A 20,524-nucleotide genomic window follows, 5' to 3' on the forward strand; every position below is an offset into this window, starting at 1 on the left:
TTCTTGAATTTGTTAATGTTCATTTAAATGCACAATGATGCCCCTCTTTCAGTTCAGCATTGGCCCTTACCTGCAAATATGGAAAATTGCCTAAAAAAATTAAACTGGTCAAATCCAATCCAACAAACTGCTGTCACATCAGTCTGCTCCCGATCAACAGTGAAGTGATAGAAGGTGTTACTGTCAGCATGATGATGTGGCCCTGACTCATCAGTATTCTTTATTTCTGTTTGTTTTTATTTCTTCATTTTTCCTGCCTTTCTGTTCTGTGTTTTGGTTTAGTTTTCTGTGCTTTAAGGTGGTGCCGGAGAGTGGTGACACTATACAATACTTTTCACTGCATTGTGTGCAAGATGCATGTGACAATAACTAAATCAAATAAATAAATGAAATAAAATTAAGTAATCTGCTCACTTACACCTACACTTGCGTTTCACCAGAGGCGCTTTGCGCAAGACATCAATGTGGCCTCTGGACAAACACAGAATGCGGAGCTGAATGTCAGAGGTGAACTGAGTGGGATTGCCATTGGCATCAAGAAAACTTTTGTCCTAATGTGACACGCAGAACCCCAAGCAGAATAGATATCGGTGGGAAGTGAAGGAAAATTCTGTTTGGGGTCATACCTAGTACAAAAGGTTGTGGTTTTTATAGGTGATCTCCTGAGTTCTGGAACATCTCTGCAGCATTTCCTCAGGATACTTTCTTTTCCCCTCAAAGCTGTTCAAAAATGCTATCACGTATCTCTGGAGTAGGTGAGACTTGAACGCAGACCTCCTGGTTCAGAGTAAGGGACACTGTCACTGTGCCATGAGAGCTTTCAATTCCTCAGGGTGGATCTATTTCCTCATCAACCTGTTTGGCAATGTTATTGCACACCTCTGGTGCAAGCAGAGCTTTAACCAGGAGCGGTTTGGCTTAAAGGTAGAGACACTGCCATTGACCCCCACTTCCCAATTCCTCAGAGTAATGTCCCAGGCCCAACCAAATGGAATGCAGCCATTCCACAATGTGGCTTACCACCTCCTCAAGGACAATTCGGATGGGCATCAAATGTTTACCAATGATGTCCACACACATGAACGAATAGAAAGTGAAGGGCTGAAGATTTTTTACTGTGCATGTGAATGGAGAATTGAGAAAAGATATTTCTACTGAGTTATAGTCAGAGAATCATAGAGATGTACAGCATGGAAGCAGATCCTTTGGTCCAACCCGTCCATGCCGACCAGATATCCCAACCCAATCCAGTCCCACGTGCCAGCACCCGGCCCATATCCCTCCAAATCTTTCCTATTCACATACCCATCTAAATGCCTTTTAAACGTTGTAATTGTACCAGCCTCCACCACTTCGTCTGGCAGCTCATTCCATATACGTACCACCCTCTGCGTGAAAATGTTGCAACAGCAAAGATGGTAACTGCGCAGGTTCACTGTTCTGTCAGCTAGCAATGTGGGTTCTTTTCTCTCTCTCTCACCTGCACTGACCTCACGATGTGCTTCCTTTGTCTGTTCTTCTCCCTTTTAAAAGTGCTGTTGTTTTGACTTTTTTTTTCTCCAAAGTTCCAAAACAATACAATAGTTTATAAGACAGTGATTGTTGCTCCTGGAATTTGAGGAAATTACCTCCAACGCATAAAATATCTCAAAAAAGGAGCAGCTGCTATAGCCAGAAATTTTTCCCGTCCTCCATCTTGGATTACCCAGAATCCTGTTAAAAGGGATGTCAAAATGCATTTGTTCTGTTGAGATAGAGACCATATGCTTAATTGAAAGGCCAAAGCTACTCTTAAGATATAGTTTCAGCCCCAGATTTCCCATAGCTTTCATCTTCAGCTCATTAACTGGGTAACCCAAATATGTACAGGAAAGGCATAAACAATACTGTAGCAAGGTGTTGTCAGATGGTAGTGGATAGAGAGGAATGATGAGGCTACTATAGGAAAAGCTACTGGCTCACATTGGGGATGGTCATGTTAATCTGAAATTCTGTGAGACATCTCTATGCAACAGAAAATAGTTTGTTGTGACAGTGCTTGATCTTCCAACGGGTGCCCTGCTGTAGTTATTTGATCCATTTGTATTAACTTCCGTGGTGTCCTATTTTGAAGAAGGTGTTATGTCAGCTCGAGGGCTGTGTTTCAGGAACAGCTCCAAGGAACTGAGTGTAACGGGCGAGACTGGCAGCTGTAAAATCCATCCCGTGCGGCAGTTCAGAAACATCCCGCCTTACCCCTTTTGCCAGTTTGACAACCTATCTTGAGCCCCAGTCAAAGAATGGACCCCTTTGACCAGTTTCAGGAACTTTGCCCATTATCAGTCCCAAAAAAAGACCCTACTTGACAGTTCCAGAGCAGCCTCTGAGCACCAGTGTGAGAAAATACCTCAATCATCTATTTGAGAACATATCCCATGATCTCATTTGTGGTTTTAACATGGTAGTCAAATTGTACAGTTGTGGTTGCCAGTACATTGAAAATAGTTCCCCATGGACTCAGAAGGCAGAGCCTGATGTAGCATTTAACCATGCAGACCAGCATGTATCAGTTTCTAATCCTGTCTGTTGCTGATCTAAAAGTTCTTTTATTTAAGGCAGCTGTTTGAGTTGATTCAGTTATCGTTAAGTACACTGAGAAATGAAGCAAAGCTGCTTCCCCGATCTCCATTCAGTGAATGCATTGCCACCCAAACACACCTCCATCGTCCTTGCTGGAAAGAAAATGCAGGAGGAGAGGGTCAGACTCAGTTCTGGCACTTTCGAGGGCGGTGTGACTCGACAAAGCATGCTGGCCAGCATCAAGGATCATACATTGAGCTAAGACGCCGGGAGGCTCCTGTCACCCTGTGGGCCTGTAACCAGAGAGAGCTGAAAAGCGCAAAGAAAATGGAAAAGACTGTTGAGGCAAAGTGTTGTGGGTCATGAATAAAAGAAAAAGGCAGAGCAATTGGTGGTGGTGGTGCTAGTCTTCCAAAATATTGTGCCAATTGTAATGCTAAATGGACTGCCTGAGGTGCTGGCTGTTCTGTGGGTTGAAGGTGTTCTTGGCAATAAATGGGATGAGCTGTTTACTCCTACACTGGGAATGCTGCCTTTCCACATCCCATCTTCCACTGTTCACTTCATTTACAGCTGCAAAGGGTATTTTTTAAAAACCCTTAAAATCGCTCTCATTCCTTTGAAGAACGTTCTCTTCAAGTTTCTCTGTCGATGGATGTACTCGGTAATGACCTGCTGCACTTTTTCCAGCTCCACTCCATAGTTGAACGTGCCAGATAGCTACATTGGGATGGTGCCCTAAGATACAATGTCTTTGTCAAATCCCAGGCTTTCAGTCAGAGACACCAAATTGCGTTGATTTTAATGACTATCTCTTTGATTAAATTCAGAAAAGGTTCGGTGATGGCATTTAGGATCAAATGCCTCCATAATACTCTCTCACTACTGATTCACCTTGTTAGCACGGGCAGGACAGTGATAAGAGCCTTTTGGCAGTCAGACCCATGCACCTGTGTGTGTAAAGGAAGATTTTAATGAGAAGGTGTTACAATTCCAGACTTTCCCGTGAAGGGATCTACACTGCAGAGATCCGCCCACCTCCTGCTGAGAAAATGCCTGGCAGTCGAGATAAAACTCTCGCACGTCCACCTAACAAAGGCGCTTGTGTTATTGAGAAGACAGAGCTGTCAGATTACATCATAACAAATGGAAAGCAGCTGTCTCCTCAAATTAGCCGTTTTATTGGAGTGAATCTGTGGTTTTGCTTTATTTCACTTCCTGCTAATTTCTGGAGAGCGAGGGGACAGAAACTTGAGGACATTTATCACACAAAGTAATCTTGTTATACCTGAACTGTTGGCTTAGTTTGGTCAGTGACCTTTTCACTTATAAGGTAGAAATGCACATGTCCAAGTCCAACCAAATATTCATTGAACAAGGAGATAGTTTAGGCTTTCACTGTGCGATGTGTTCAAAGAATGTTGCTCCATCAGGGGTGATCTTTATTTCAGTGGAAGTCTTGAAATCGAGAGTTTTCAGGTATGCATAAAAGAATCCAAGATACGGTTTGCAATTCTTGGAGTTTCTGCACAATAGTTTTCACTCCACCAAATCCATCTAAACCCGATTAACCAGCCATTATCATGTTGATGCATGCATCTTGCTGTGTGCTGATTGGCTACATTACAACAGCACCCACACTTTACAAGCACCTTATTTAGACATGCTTGGGATAGACGTGTATCATGTCAGTAATGATGGGTGAAGAACTAATCGTTCATCAGTGATTGATTAACTCCTTGTGTTATTTAAAATAGTAAAATATGTAAGTTTTGACGCAGAATTCAATTTTTAAAAATCTGGAATTAAGAGTCTAATGATTAATTCATCGATTTTTCAGAAAAACCCATGTGGTTCACTAATGTCCTTTAGGGAAGGAAACTGCCATCCTTACCTGGTCTGGCCTACATGTGACTCCAGACCCACAGCAATGGGGTTGACTCTTAACTGCCCACTGGGCAATTGGGAAGGGCAGTAAATTCTGGCTCAGCCGGTGACGCCCTCATCCCGTGAATGAATAAAGAATAATGAAAATTTCTAATCTGTGCAGACTAATAGCCAGGCAGAATCGCAATATTGTATACACACTGCATGAGGAGCCCTTAACAGCAAACTCTGAAAGGGAAGGTACACGTTAAACCAAATGTGTGCAATAAAAGGAAAGCCTTGCATTTCTATAGCACCTTTCATGACCATAGGAAGTCCCAAAGCACTTTACTGCCAATTAAATACTTTCGAACTCTTGTAATATAGAGGATGCAGCAGCCAACTTCTCTTAGTAAGCTCCCATAAACAGCAATGAAGTAAATGACCAGTTAATGATCTGTACTTGTGATGATGGTCGAGGGATGCACCATGAACTTCAGAGAACTCCATTTTGAGATAATCCATTTGATCTCAAGTCCTGACATTGGAGAGCAGATGGGAAATCTATTCAATAAGCCACATGAAAAGCCGAAATGCTAATAGTGCAGTACCTGCATCATACTTTTTTTAAAATGTCAGCTGAAATGATGTGTTCAAGTTCCTGGAGTGGGGAGATCATCATCAGTTTCAAATGCCTCATCCTCCAGTGGCCACAAGCTTCAGTTGCAAACTGCCTTTAACATGGATAGAGGTGTTTCTCAAATCAGCAGCAGAAACTCAGACACTGAACCAAACAAGAAGGAGCCATAGGGATTGCTGCAAGGTTATTAAAGAGAAGAGTTTTGAGGAGCTTAGGTTATGAACAAAGCTGGCAAGGTTGTGCTAATTGCCCTTCCCTTGGCAGTGACACTGCTTAGAAACACAAAAATATTTACAGCACACAAGTAAAATGAGACAAGTACTTGACAGCCAACTCTTATCAGATCTAATCACACAGTGCAGCCCTGTCTGTGGCCCTAGGAGGTTACATCACCTCAATTGCATAGCCAGGTATTTTTCTTCAATATAATAAGGATTTAAGTCTGGACATCATTTCAGGCAATGAGTTCCAAATTCTCAAACAAAAGGTTGTATGTGCCACCCCCAATCTATCCAGGAGCCTCCTTGTTGGGCGGCATTTGAGAGTGGGAACGTGAGGCTGTGGCAGTTAGCTGGGCTGTGTCTTTTATGTTTAAGATTTAAAATCAGTGGTGGGGCAGGGAAGAGGTAGATCAAACATGTCAAACCCATTCAGAGTGAAAAGTCCCAACAGGAGTTGACTTCAACATAAGCTATTAATGTGTAGAATAAAACAAAATCAGTGAAGATGTGCAAACTGGAGAGAGCTGTGCAGTTATATTGCTGTATAAGATACGAAGCAAATCTTAAATTTGCAGAGTAAGAGCAAACCACCTGACTGTCCTGCTTTCACCTCCCTGGCTAGTTTTATAGCCCCCTTATCCTACTGTTCTCGTTAAACCCTTTTCATAATTGTGTATCAATGGTTATCCATGATCTTTCTGAATGCTATATTTCAGTTCAGTTCAGATTGAACGTACAATTGAGAGAATAATTCCATATTCCAATATCACTGTGTTGAAAGACTGCTCATAATCTTCGTCTCTGCTCCTATATGCCTGATAATTATCTCAAGAGTATGGTATTGTCTTTGCATTCCTACCAATGAAAATCATTTATATTTGCTTCCCTAACCTCTTGAAATAAAAATCTAGAATGTGAAGCTTGGCTCAGTGACAGTGACCTTAAAGCCTGTCTGGTTCAAAAATGCCCTTTTAGCATCAGACGTCTTCCTCCTTATCTGGTCTGACCTACATGTGACTCCAGAGCCACCCGCGATGCGTCCGACTCTTTAATGCCCTCAGAATTGGCCGAGCAAGCCACTCAGTTCAAGGGCAGTTAGGGATGGGCAATAAATGTTAACCTGGCGAATGACACCCACAATCCATGCCAGAACTTTAAAAAAATTCTCCGTGCCTTTGCCGTTTCAATTCCCCTTCAATCTTTCCTTTTTGAGGTAACGTTGCCCTGTTTCACCAGCATTTCCTCTTGACTCTTATCCTGTCTCGCAGGAAAATACTGGGTCTTACCTAAGTGTTCATTTTTTTAATTAACCCTGGAAAAAGCAAATTGTTTTTCTTGAAGTTGCCCTTGTGTTTGTAAAGCTTTTGTTTTCTGAGATACTGAATCAAATCGTTGTCATTTCCATGTTTGAATCCAACTCCCTTGCTGCCTCCAGTATAATTCCCAACTTAATAGTTAGCATTGCATCATGTCAAAGAATTGTCTTTAAATTAGCCCTCCACTGGCAAGTTATACTCCATCAGGGCGTTGTGGGAAGAGACATGACTTGCATATAAATGTGGGGGCATTATTCTGAGTTTGCGCTGAAGCAGAGAATTGGAATATAGGGACCCATGCTACCTGTGTCTGATCTAAATGCAGAATTATGGAATACATGACTTCTTCTCTTCATTACCAACTTCCAGGACTGAAGATTCCATCATTGAGGCATTAATGAATCCCTCCCCCTTACATGCACCACCCAATTCCCTTACTTTTACAATCCATTCTCCTTTTAATGAACCAAGACTCTATTTGTTCTCCTAATCACTTGCTGTACCTGCATGTTAACTTTGTGATTCATGTTCCAGCACGTCTCTCTATCATGGAGTTCTGCAGCCTTGCTCCATTTAGAATAAAATACAGCTTTTCTCATCTTCCTGTGAAAATGCACAGGTTCATATTTTCCCACATGATACTCCATTTGACATTTCTTGCCCACTCACTTAACCTTTTGTAGATTTCTTCACCTCATAATAACTCAATTTCCTACCCATCTTAGTGTCATTGGCAAACATAGCTGCCATATGTTCAGTCCCTTTATCCAAGTCATTGATGTAGATTGTAAGTAGTTGAGATCCAAGCTAAAAAATATTCATTTGTCCTTACTGGTTGCTTTATGTTAGCTACTGAGAAGAGTGCAGCAGAAACTTTGAGCTGCAATGGCTAAATCTGGGTGGAGACAATATATTTTTGAGGGATGATTCTTTTCAAAGTATTCAAAACTGTGTCAAATTTTACCCCCCTCCCCTCCCCCTCAGGTGCCTCCAAGCCCAGAGTGTGCTCGAGCCATGATGAGATTGATGTATTGTCCTCACTGTCGGAGCATGGCAAGTGTGAAACCTTGCAACAACTATTGCCTCAACATCTTGAAGGGCTGCCTGGCCAATCATGCTGACCTAGACAGCGAATGGAGGAACCTAGTCGGTAAGGTCTGTGGTGGTGAACAGAGGAGTGAGGGGGGAACAGTCACAGGCACTCAGCCTCAATGTTAGGTATCTGCAGAGATCCTGCTGGCCACTCAATGAATCATCTGTCATACCTCAGATGGGAAGTCTACTTACCATGTCCTGTCTGAAGCTTTGATTAATCCATCACTCATCTTGCAAGGAATGACTGGGGAGATGACTTTCACTTTAAAGCATGAATGCTCCTGGGTCTTTGGGTGAATTGGCTGGAGGTTACTGAGTGACTGTGTAAGGGTGCTGGATTAATATGTGTAGAGATATGACCAGGCTGCTGAGGGGAGAGAGGCAATTGAGTAAGAGTGTGAACTATTATTGGGAGTTATAGTGTAGGGAGTGTCATGGTGTCATCCGTGGTCTGTGATGCGTTAGCTGATTTCAGCCAGGATAACACTAGGACTGGCACATCCTGGAACTGGCGATGGAGTGACACGGTGGCTCACTGGTTAGCACTGCTGCCTCACAGTGCCAGAGACCCAGCTTTGATTCCACCCTCAGGTGACTATGTGGAATTTTCACATTCTCCCCGTATCTGCGTGGATTTCCTCTGGGTACTCCAGTTTTCTCCCTCAGTCGAAGGATGTGCAGGTCAGGTGGATTAGCCATGGGACATGCAGGGTTACAAGGAAGCGTAGTGTGTGTGGGTTAGGGTGGGATACTCCTTAGTGTGGACTCAATGGCCTGAATTACATGCTTCCACACTGTCGGGATTCTATGAAAATACCAGCCTACCTTCTTGAACAGTATGTACTAATGTCAGATTGGTGTTAACTGTGATACAGCAGAGTAATCAACTGATATTCACTCTGAGTTCATTCATTATTTATAGCTAAATCGAGGTGAAACAAATAGAGCCAAAGGACAGTAAGAATAAAGAAGGAGGCCATTTGGCCCAAAATGGCTATGCTGGCTCATATGTAGTTCCATCAACAACTCCCCAAACTCTCCAACTGCAAATTTAGAAATCCAAAATGGAATCTGTCTCTATCTCACTCCCAGGCACTGCATTCCTGATACCTAACACACACTGTGTACAAAATATTCCCTCTCACATTGCTGTTGGGTTTTATCGTCCTTCACCTTGCGTTGGTGTCCTCCTGGTTCTCAATCATTCTGCCAATTGGAACAATCGTGCTCAATCAACACTGTTTCGAATCCTCATGGTTTTGAAAACCCTTGACTTGGAAAGCACAGGGGGGTGAGTGACGCGAAAGCTCTGCTCTAGCTACACAGCGAGAGCAGGAGAGAAAAATGGCCGTGGGAGGGACAGATGGCATTTGTAATATAATGCCATTTACACAATGTTGCTAACATAGAAAATAATGTCTCAAAGCAACTTCTCAGGCAGAAAGGCAAGTAAATGTCAAGGTCAGTCCTAAGAAGGAGAGGTGATACAGAAGCTTTTCAAACCAATGGGTTTTAGGATTGGTATGCAAAGGATGATGGAGATGCGAAGAGGTTCAGGGTGGAAATTCCAGTGTGCACGGCCAAGACGGTGTACGAGCATTCCACAGGAGAAATGTGAGCATTAATCTTGACCATTCTTGATATTTCAGACTCTATGGTTCAGGTGGCTGACAGATTTAATGGACCATCAAACATGGAGTCGCTGGTCGATACAATTTACATGAAGATCGCTGAGGCAATACAGACCATGCGAGATAACAGAGCTCATATCTCATCGAAGGTAAGGTCACCCAGACCAGAGAGAGTGAGTTCTGGTCTTGGAAGCAACGAATAGCACTGCATGTCCGTGAATAATACCCAATAGGAAACATTAGGTGGAAGAGAGTTGACATCCCATTTGGGTTATGTCATAGGACAGCCAGCACATGGTGGAATTTGGAATTAACTTTTGGATTTTGATTTGGATTTGGATTTGGGAGCCATGATTAGGAGTGGATTTGGAATCATGGGTTTGAACTACCCTTTACAAGTTGGAGAGGCTGAATGAACTATCTACAATTAACCAAGTCTAATTAATCACAGTGGGTCTTTTTATGAAGCAGTGGTAGTGCCCCTAACTCAGAGCCAGAAGGTCTAGTTTCAAGTCCAAGAGGATACTCCTCCAGAGGTGTATCATAACATGTCTGAACAGGTTGATGAAAGATGACAAACAAAGTGTTGTGTTTATACTTGGCAAGCAACTGATGTTAGACTGCACTGAGTTGATATTACTGTTTGCATCCATGTGTGCCAAAACATAGAAAAAGTCAAATGTCTGACCTTACTGCCACCCACTTCCCCAAGAAGGAATTACATTTCTGTCATGTGTTTGTATATGATGTGAAGGGCTCGGTTAGGTCAGTTTGCTGGATGGCTGGTTTGCAATACAGAGCGACATCGGAGGTGTGGGTTCAATTCCCAAACCAGCTGAGGATAATCATGAAGGGCTCTCCCTGTCCAGCTCTCCCCTCATCTGAGGTGTGGTGACCATTGGATTAAACCATCACCAGTCACCTCTCTCTAATGAGAGAGGAGCCCTATGGTTCAGTAAGACTCTGGTGACTTTGCCTTTATGTAGTATGAATGTCCAAGACCCCTCTTTTCAAAATACTAGTAATGAAAACTTCAAAGGATGACTCTGTCCTTTTTAAAATCACACCTTTTGATCAGACTCCTTGATACTATCCTAATACCGACTTACAGAGTACACTGTCAGTTTTTATTTGCTGATATCCTATGAAGCATTTTGGACATTTTGCAAAGCTAAAGAGGCTATTTAAATGCAAATGCTGTGCCTCCCTTGATTTGCACACTGGAAATTGAATTCTGCTATTCCCAGGCTCATTAAAAAAGTTAACGATTTTATGAAGAATTCCTCAAATTACCTGATTTTCAAATCCAAATTGACTTAAAATGAGAACCAGATTTCTGTACTAAACAAAACTCACAATTTTTTATAAATATTTAGCATCTAGCTACAGTAAACAGTTATAAACAGTCCAGACAGAATTACACGCACACACTATACACACACACACTATACACACCCAGTTAAATAGATTGTGGACAAAAGAGAAAAATTGTAAAGCCAGTTCAGTGATGTTTGTTCCCAGGTTCTGTTGTTGAGATGATATTTATGACTCTACTGCTAGCCAGCAAGCTGCTTCAGTCACCTTTCTCTGGTTTCGTCCTCTGGTTGACAAGAGACACAAGGATGCTGGTTCCCTTATAAAAAGTCTCTGTTGTATCAGTTCAAAGTCATAGTTTTACAGCAACTATTGCAGGAAGGATCAACTTTTTCACTTAAGTTTACAGTGAGGTTTGTCTGCAGAGAACAGGGAGACTGCTCCTAAGCTGGAGAAGAACTGAAGACCTCTCTTGCTCTTGCTTTCTTGCTCTCTCTATCTCACACACTCACACTCTTCCACTCTTCCTATCACTCACTCTGTAATTTGTTCCTAACTTGAATGTTTCCAGTTCCCTGAGAACAAGTCGTATAGTTGACAGACAAAAAGGTTGTTATCATTGATAAATGGTTACTAGCCCATAGACGAATCAACCTCTGTTGCCAGTAAAAGCTACATCCGTACACCCTCTGAAATCCAAATTGTTGCAACTCAGTGTCTAGTTACTGCTTATTCAAACACTTGCTGACATGATACCTGCCATGGGTGTCAGTTTGATTACTTTTTAAAACAGCCGCCGCCCTTTCAAATCCCGTTTTTGAAAACTGCTCCTTCTGATTTCAGTTCACATTTTTTTATAAACACCAATACCAGACACAGTCCTCACCTTAGAGTGTTACTTCACCTGAGATTTTCTTGGCTGACAGACTCAGAATGAACACCTGGCAGTCGACAGTCCTATTCTGGATGCCCAGATACTATCAATGGACTATTGGAAGAGTGTAAGAATCTGGAGTTATTACCCACCCCAATTACCAATCCCCATTCTACCTGTTGCAAATTGGAATGCTGAGCTACATATATCAGAGCGGAAGAGGACAGGTGCTGGCTCCACGTTGCCATGTCGTCTATTTTAAGGTGACAGACAGAAATTAATTGTTCTACCCTATTGTACAACCTTGAACTCCTTCACTTCGCATAGCACAAATTAGGGGTGCAAATCCCCTGGAGGATGCAAGAGGGGTGACAAGAAGGGGAGATAATTGGGTGAGATGGCCTTGGAGAGATACATGCTCCTGTCTCACCACCTCACCAATTAAGTGCTGGTTAATAAGGTCCATTAGGGACTTTCTCAACTCACCAGCATTTTAGAATGTTAACTGGTAAAGTAATAGCCACTTAAGGGCCTCAATCCACCAGCTCTCCAGTTACCTGCTTTCCCGGCAGGTGACAAAAAATGGCTGCCTTTTCCTTCTTGGTTGTCAGGGTGACCTACCTGTTGGGTTGCCGTGGGCTTCCGTTTGCGCCCACTCTGTGGAAGTTAGGCACAGACTGGGAGTCGGGGGTGGGGGGAGCAGGCAAAGATGTGGCCTCTGGGGAAAAAAAATGTCATCCTTACTTTTGACCGCATCTTTTTCCGGCGACGCCGACTCCGACCCTACGAGAAACCAAAGAAAATACCGTTGGATCCCCTGGAAAGTAAGCTTTGGCCAAAGGCGTTTAGCAGTCAAACATTGAGGCCTACAATTCCCCAAAAAGCATAGCCTGAAAAAGACATTACTTTGGCAGATCCTTACATGCCTCCATGGGATGTGAGTCTCACATACAAGGTAAACTGTGTTCTCAATCCTCAACTGCCCTTGACTGCAGTCCTCTTACACTGCTGCTTAAAACCTGCCTCTTTGCCTTGGCCTTCAGTCAGCTGTTGTCCTGCCGTCACTTCCATGGTTTGGCACAAACCTTTGTTTGTTAATGCTGCATGAAACACCCTGGGGTGTGCCTTTAAAGGTGTTACATGGGCGTAACTTGTTGATTCCATCTGCAATGAAATTTGGCATCCCTGAATTACAATTTGCAAATATAATTGACTTGTTGCCTGGGTTCTTGGAAGGTCAAGGATATTCTTTTAGACTGAACAACCTGTTCTACACAAACACCTGCAAATGATCTTCATATTTGGACTTGTATTTTACCATCTGCTTCTTCACTGTTTTGGAATCCAATTTTTAAACCAGTTGAACCTGTTGATTTGGAATTGTCATCTAAGTGCCTAATCCAAAGGGAATCCTGAGTCCTGAATGTTGATGTTTTTTAATACACTCAGGATGTGGATGGCACTGTCTGGGCCAACTGTTATTGCCTGTCCCTAATTGCCCTTGAGAAGTTGGTGGTGAGCTGCCTTCTTGAATCTTTGCAGCCTACCTGCTGCAGGTTGACCCACAACATTGTTAGGGAGAGAGTTCCAGGTTTTTGTCCTAGCAGCACTGAAGGGACAGTGATATATTTTCAAGTCAGGGTGGTGAATGGCTTGGAGGGGAGCTTGTCACTCTTTCACGTGTCTGGAAGGTTAGAGGCTGCCCGACTTTATGTGTTTGGGCAGGGTATAGAGGAAGTTGGGTTCTCTGACTCTAGAAACAGATGAATCCTCACGTAGCAAAGAATGAGGTAAGGGGTATTTTGTTAATCTGTCAATTAGGGGGATTGTTAGGAATGATTTCACATTCTCTCCTCCCCTATCTAACTCCAGTCTGTGTCATCTCTCTATCTTTCAGTCACCCCCACTCCCACCTCTGTGCCCAGCTTGTGTTGAGTGCTTTGTTGGGTCTTGTTTTGTGGTAATTAATTTCTCTAAGAAAGCTGGAGGATTATGTCGTTGAGCTTTATAAGTAATCACCTCCATCAGTTGGGACCCCTGTCCACTACTACCACACGTTTTATAAGTTCCTTCACAATTAATTGTACATTTTTTGTGATCCTTATTGATTACCTCCTGCCCATCCTCCCCTACGGCTTATTGAGTTAGCGTCAGGATCAAAAGGGAAGCCAAATAGTGCCAAGGGATAGCAGGGAAATCTCGCGGAAGTCATATGCAGGCAGACCCGAAACAACAGCCTCTGAAGTGAACCGAGTCCAGCCCACATATAGGACAGAGCCAAACAGGAAAGAGAACGTGACAGGATTGAACAACATGCACTGACGTCACAAAGTGAATGAGCTTCCCAGTCTGTAAGCACCATTATGACAAAGCTAAATAAAACCACCACACCATCTTAGCAGGGATGTCAATGGTCAGGCCTTTGCTCTCAAAAGGTGGTTGATTTTTGGAACTCTCTTCTACAAACGGCAGTGGATGCTGAATCAGTTGTTCACAAAAATTTACTTGCCGCAGATTTCAAATTAAGGAAAGGCGTAAAGGAATATGGGCCAAAGATCTATGGAGTTATGTCACAGACCACCCATAATCTCACTGAATGGTGGAGCAGGCCTGAGGGGCTGAAAGGCCTACTTTCTGTTTCTAACTGACTTTAGAAAGTCCAAAAACAGAAATGAAAATAGCCCTAAAATTTGAAGGCAAGGACATATGGGTAGAGTGCAGGGAGGAATGCATAAGAAAATAAGGATATGCAGTGGAGCTTTGAGGTTGCTATGGCTGGGAGCAGTCCTGCAGAATTTCTGGAGAGTAGTTGGGAAGCTGTTTCTAAAGCTTGCATTTCAGATGATCAGGAATGCCATCCTTCACCACCAAGGAACTTGAACTCATCCAAATCTCTGCTATCCATTTCCCAATTTTGACTGAGTCTCATTGCCCCCCCTAACTCCTGTGCTTAGATTAGATTCCCTACAGTATGGAAACAGGCCCTTCAGCCCAACAAAGTCCACACTGGCCCTCCAAAGAGTAACCCACCCAGGCCCATTTCCCTATCTTATATTTACCCCTGACTAATGCATCTAACACGATGGGCAATTTAGCATGGCCAATTCACCTGACCTGCACATCTTTGGATTTTGGGAGGAAACCGGAGCACCCAGAGGAAACCCGCACAGACATGGGGAGAATATGTAAACTCCACACAGACAGTCACCTGAGGCGGGAATCGAACCCGGATCCCTGCCACTGTGAGGCAACAGTGCTAGCCACTGAGCCACCGTGCTTGCTGACCTAAACTGGCTCCTAGTCTGCCAATACCTTAAAAGTTCTCGTCCTTGTTATCCTTCCTATCTCTGCAATCTCCTCCGAAGCTGCAATGCTCTGAAACCTCTGCACCCCTCCAATGTTGGTACCTTGACCACTTTAAGCACCGACAATTGCTTCGGTCCAAATCTCATGATCTTCTACTCTTCTCAACCCCTCATGCTTTAAGATGAGCCAAAATGCTACTTCTATGGAAGAATTTTGGTTGCCTGTCCCAATATTTCATGGCTTGTTTAGTAATGCTGCTGTGATGTTGGAATTTGTATTACAACATCAAAGATGGAGGATTTTTGGACTACAGTTGGTGGTGTTTTCACCTCTCGGCCAGGATTTCCAAGTTCAAATCCCACCTGCTCAAGAATTATATTATAGCATCTCTCAACGGATTGATTAAAAATAATGACTACCCGAGAGGTGCTGTGTGAACATAGGTTGTGGTCATTGTTGTGTGGAGGTCAGTGCTTTGTGAACAGAAGCATCCACTAAAATTGAACTAGTCAGTCTCACACCCCAATCAGGTGATCATTCATTGGATGTTTTGGTGCTGTTTGACCCTAAAGGAAAGTTTGCTCTCCATTACCCTGAGATCCTGGTGAGTATAGAAAATGGTGCAAATGCCGATGCTTTGGTTGACTGATATCAGTAAGTCTGTTGGAAATAGGGGATGTTTCTCTGTTTGGCTGAACTTCCCCTGCTTTTTGTGTTTCTTTCTCAGGTTCTTCAGGGGTGTGGTCATCTCAAATCAGTAAGCAAGCGGTCAACCGAGGATGATCCAAGGAGGCGTGGGAAGCCGTACTCAGTGGAGGAGAGGCCAGTCAGTCTTGCCACTCCACCCATGGACAGATTGGTAGGTACTAGATGACTCCGTTTTAAGATTCCTATTGCAATGAACACTGCTATTGCTGAGTGTCTTTGAAAGAAACAAAGTCTTTCTAAGAACTGAGGGCCGGTTGGCTGTTGGGCTCCGGGGCGGCACTGTCATTGTCGGCCTTAGGAACAAACTTTGAGTGTCACAATGTGATCAGACTTACTGACCACTGGAGAGCCATTATCCACTGATGGTCTATTCATTTGGGAGGTGATGGGGAGACCTCTATGGCCAATTTGGACATCCAGCTGCAACGGGAGGGAAACAACAAGCCTATGACGATCTTCTGGAGCAGTCACTGTTGTTGAAAACCTGCAACAAAGAACAGAAGAGTGGGTCATCAGGACACCTGTTATATAGGTCTGCTCACCCACTGTGTGAACAAGAGCTGTCTGACATAACGCCAAGCAGCTTACTGACCCGTATTGTTTCTGGCTTTTTAATATATCATTGGTGAGGGAAATCGCTTACGTGTCTTGGCGAGGGAAATTTGCACTGTTTCCAAACTCACCAAGTGTAACAGCCCATCTCCACCTGGGGTTTAGGGGTCAAAGTGGTTCTGAGGAGGGTGGAGATCAAATTGCTAAGAAATAGGAGCAGGAGTAAGCAATTCAGCCCCTTTGTCTTCGCTCAGTCAATCATAGCTGCCCTTACTGTGGCCCGAACTTCACTTTGCTATCTAGCTCCCATAGTTCTTGACTGGGTTTGGTACACGTTGGTGATTGTGTAGCATTCCCAGGAGCTTAGGCTCTGGAGTGTCGATCATTTGAGTCCCCTTCACTTATTGTACCTTCTTTTGACTTGCTGCAAAGCTACAGGGAAAACAAAAACAAGGAAAATGGCCACATGGCCCAGCGGCAGTGCAGACAGCACTGCCACATTGTGGCAATTAATGCGACACCTAATGAATCCCAGCACCCACTGTGTGAACGAGATCTGACCCCCATAAAGCTTACTGACTCATATTGTTTCTGAATGTTTAATCTAACATTGGTGAGGGGAATCACTTATGTGTCTCGGTGAGGGTAATTTGAACTGTTTCCGAGTTCACCTGGGGTCAGGGGTCAAGGACATTTGGAGGAAGAGCACATTGCAGTAATGGCTGTTGTGTTTTCAGGTTACTGAAGTCAAGATGAAGCTCCGCGATGTTCGACAACTGTGGGTCACGCTCCCCAGTGCACTGTGCAGCGAGAAGGTGACGGCAGGGTTGGCCAATGAGGACAGGTGTTGGAATGGGCAGAACAGAGGGAGGTAAGAAGGTTAAACTCCCGAAACGTTCCCCCCCACCCCCCCACCTAACAGCATTGTGGGTATCCCTATGCTCCAACCAACTACAGTGGTTCAAGAACACAGCTCACCACCACTTTCTCCAGGGCCATTAGAGATGGGAAGTAAACACAGATCTAGTCAATGTCCACACCCTGTGAATTAATTTTTCAAAAAGAAATTGTCCTTACCTGTTCTAAAACAGGTTTGATGAGCTTTGCTCAGTTGTTGACAAAATAGAGTGAACGAGTCAAACAGGACACTTCCCATTTTAGTTCTGAGATCACCAACAGATATTGATGTGCCCTTCATTTTCTCATTCTTCATATTTGGGCCTAGAAAATGAGTTACAGTCAACCATGTGAGGCCCTTATAATAAACAATTGGTGTGCTTTGTGTCAGAGATCACATTAGGAACTCTTGATTTTCACAAACTCCTCCTCCCCACTTGTGCTTTCCTGTCTACCCCGATCTCCTTAGTTACTCACTCTCAGCCTGATCTTCAAACACTGAGCTATCCCTCGAACCTTTCACCATTGATGGTTACTCAATCAGACACTGCACCTCTGCTCTCAGAGATCTCTACCTCGTTCCCTCCGCTGCACTACCTCTTGCGTTGTTTTCCAATGCCTAACAATCGGTGCAGGAAAAAGCCATTTGGCTCCTCTTCCCAATCTTAAACCAAACCCTCCCCGTTTCCCAATTCTTCCTTCTGAAAGTTTTCCAATGTTTTGAAATATCAGGAACTTGAGGACCTTGTTGAGCTGGGGCAGTGGCTCAGTGGTTAGCACTGCTACCTTGCAACACCAGGGACCCGGGTTCGATTCTGCCTTCGGATGACTGCGTGGAATCTTCACGTTCTCCCTATGTTTCCATGGGTCTCCTCTGGTTGCTCCCGTTTCCTTCCATAGTCCAGAGATGTGCAGGTTAGGTGGATTGGCCATGCTAGATCGCCCGTAGTGTTCAGAGGATGTGCAGGCCAGGTGAATTATCCATGGGTAAAGCTGGGATAGGGTAGAGGGGGTGGATCTGGGTGGTCTGATCTTTGGAGGGTTGGCGGGGACATGCTGGGCTGAATAGTAGGGATTCTGTGATTCGATGAAAACAGGAGTTGAGGTCTTGGGCCGTTCAGCCATGATTTAATTGAATTGTGGGGCAGACTCAAGGGGCCAAATGGCCTTACAGCTGCTGTTGTTTCTTGTATACTATTTTCTGGGACTCAGGCTGTCTGCACCTTTAGTGCTGCTGTATCTTTTTCTCTCTATTTCCCACCTGTTTGGTACGTTTCTCATGACTTTCCAGGTGAGCAGGACTCTGACCTGCCTCTTTCAAGAGAAATATAGAAGCAAGGAAAGTGCCTCTGAGCCATTCGTGAGCAACTGGAGAGAGAGAGAGAATCTGGAAAGAGGGGGAGTTTGAGCGCAGTCAGAGGGGAAAGACATGTATTATTAAATGATATGGTGGGGCACTGGCTTTATGGGAGAGAGCAGGGGCACGGGGAGTGGGGCTTTGTGTCTGGTTGCGGACCAACCAAGTTACATCAGAAAAGCAGGGGACTTGAGCAAAGCCCTGAGCTTTCTGAGGAATGTTGGGACTGAGAGGAGCAGGGCCAGGAACACAAGAAGCTTGAATTGTATTCACATGACGGGGCACGCTGGAGAAGACATGGACCGCAGCAATGTGATGATGTTGGGAATTTTTTCGAAGCACAGCTGAGGGAGGATAAACCACCATTTCAGGACCAAGAATATTGTTAGCATGGGTCACTGTATTCAATACAACAGTCGAATGAGCAACATATAGGGGAGGCAATGGCCTTCAGGTGTAATCCATGGATTATTAATCCAGAGACCCAGGTAATGTTCTGGGGACGTGGGTTCAAATCCCACCCTGGCAGATGGTGGAATTTGAATTCAATAAAGGATCTGGAATTCGGAATCTAACAATGACTAGGAATCAATTGTCGATTGTCAGGAAAAACCCGTCTGGTTCACTAATGTTCTTCAGGGAAGGAAACTGCCATCCTCACCTGGTCCAGCCTGCACGTGACTCCAGACCCACAGCAATACTTGACACCTAATTGTCCTCTGGGCAATAAATGCTGGCCTAGCCAGTGGTGTTCTGATCCTGTGAATGAGTAACGAAAATTAGCACTAACTCTCAGATTTATTTTACTCCATATGGTGTTTAAAGCAATACCAATTTGGCAAGACTTGAGAGGATAATCTTATTTTACATTGTGTAGTCCTTACCTATTTAATCAAAATATCCCACTGGCACTCATCTTTATAGGGAAGAAGTAATTAAGAGCAGGAGTAGGCCGTTCAACTGGTAAAGAAATTTCTCCTCTTTTCAGCCCAGTGACCTCTGTTTTGTCATCAGACTGTAACCCCTGTTTCTAGATGTCACAACTCCCTCCCTCTCTCTCCAGCCTGGGGGAAACCATTCTTGCATCAACCCTGTCAAACCCTGTAAGAATTTCATCTGCTTCAGTAATTTTTGGGCTAAAGAAGCATGGCAGATTTAAGCCAGAGATGAGGGGGGAATTACTTCTCTCAAAGGCTTGTGAGTCTGCGGAATTCACTACCGCAGAGGGTAGTAGATGCTGGGACATAGAGTAAATGTAAGGAGGAGGTAGACAAGTTTAATCAGTAAAGGGTTGAAGGGTGATGAGGAGCGGGCAGGAAAGTGGTGTTGAGACCGAGGTGAGATCAGCCATGATTGTACTAAATGGCGGAGCAGGCTCGAGGGGCTGAATGGCCTACTCCTGCTCCCAGTCCTTACGTTTTTGTGATCATCCCTCATTCTTCTGGATTGTGGAGAATACAGACGCAGCACATCTTCATTCTTTCCTCATGGAATAATCCCTCCATCCAGCAGACAGAGGTTTCTCACGCAAAAATAGCAAGTTGCAAGCTAATCCGCTCTGTCACTCTGCTTCTAAACTCAGTCTGTTTTTCCCTCGATTGCATAGTGTGCAGGTTCACAAAGAGATGAAAGGTGTACAGCTGAGGAGGTTTTTCTGTAACCTCCTCAGCTGTACACTTTGTAGTTTCTATAAACAGCTAATTTCTACTGCCTTGTTTTCACTTTGTTTTCTTTTCTATAAACCACAAAGCACCTCGTTCCTCTGAGCTTTTTGTCAGTGGATTATTTCATGTCTGTTTTCTACCTTGACTATTTCTGATCCTCAGATTGTTAAGGACAGGAATAGGCCTTTCAGCTCTTCAGAGTTGCTCTGATGTCCAATTAGATTATGGCTCATCTGTATCTCAGTTCCTCTTTGCCTCATTCGTTCCATGGTCACCAGTTTAATGAATCCTACTTTGCCTTAGCCTTTTGAGTTGGGAGTCTTGAGATCTGTTCATAGTTTCTTGAAAGTGGAGTTGCAGTTAGATAGGATAGTGGAGAAGGTTCTTGGTATGCTTGGCTTTATTGGTCAGTGCATTGAGTTTAGGAGTTGGGAGGTCATATTGCAGCTATACAGGACATTGGTGAGGCCATTTTTGTAATATTGTGTGTAGTTCTGGTCTCCCTCCTGTAGGAAGGATGTTGT

General features: G+C 43.9%; 1 protein-coding gene across 1 annotated transcript in view; it reads left to right on the forward strand.

Annotated features, from left to right (window-relative positions):
- LOC140479123 (glypican-1-like) overlaps window positions 1–20,524 on the forward strand; it is a 206,354-nt gene that overhangs the window by 173,454 nt on the left and 12,376 nt on the right. Inside the window, exons 4-7 of the mRNA XM_072573063.1 lie at window positions 7,587–7,752; window positions 9,347–9,477; window positions 15,550–15,681; window positions 16,820–16,953. Coding sequence (XP_072429164.1) covers window positions 7,587–7,752; window positions 9,347–9,477; window positions 15,550–15,681; window positions 16,820–16,953 — 563 coding nt within the window. The remainder of the gene's footprint in view (window positions 1–7,586; window positions 7,753–9,346; window positions 9,478–15,549; window positions 15,682–16,819; window positions 16,954–20,524) is intronic.

Source organism: Chiloscyllium punctatum, chromosome 6, assembly GCF_047496795.1.
Source record: "Chiloscyllium punctatum isolate Juve2018m chromosome 6, sChiPun1.3, whole genome shotgun sequence".
NCBI classification, from domain to species: domain Eukaryota; kingdom Metazoa; phylum Chordata; class Chondrichthyes; order Orectolobiformes; family Hemiscylliidae; genus Chiloscyllium; species Chiloscyllium punctatum.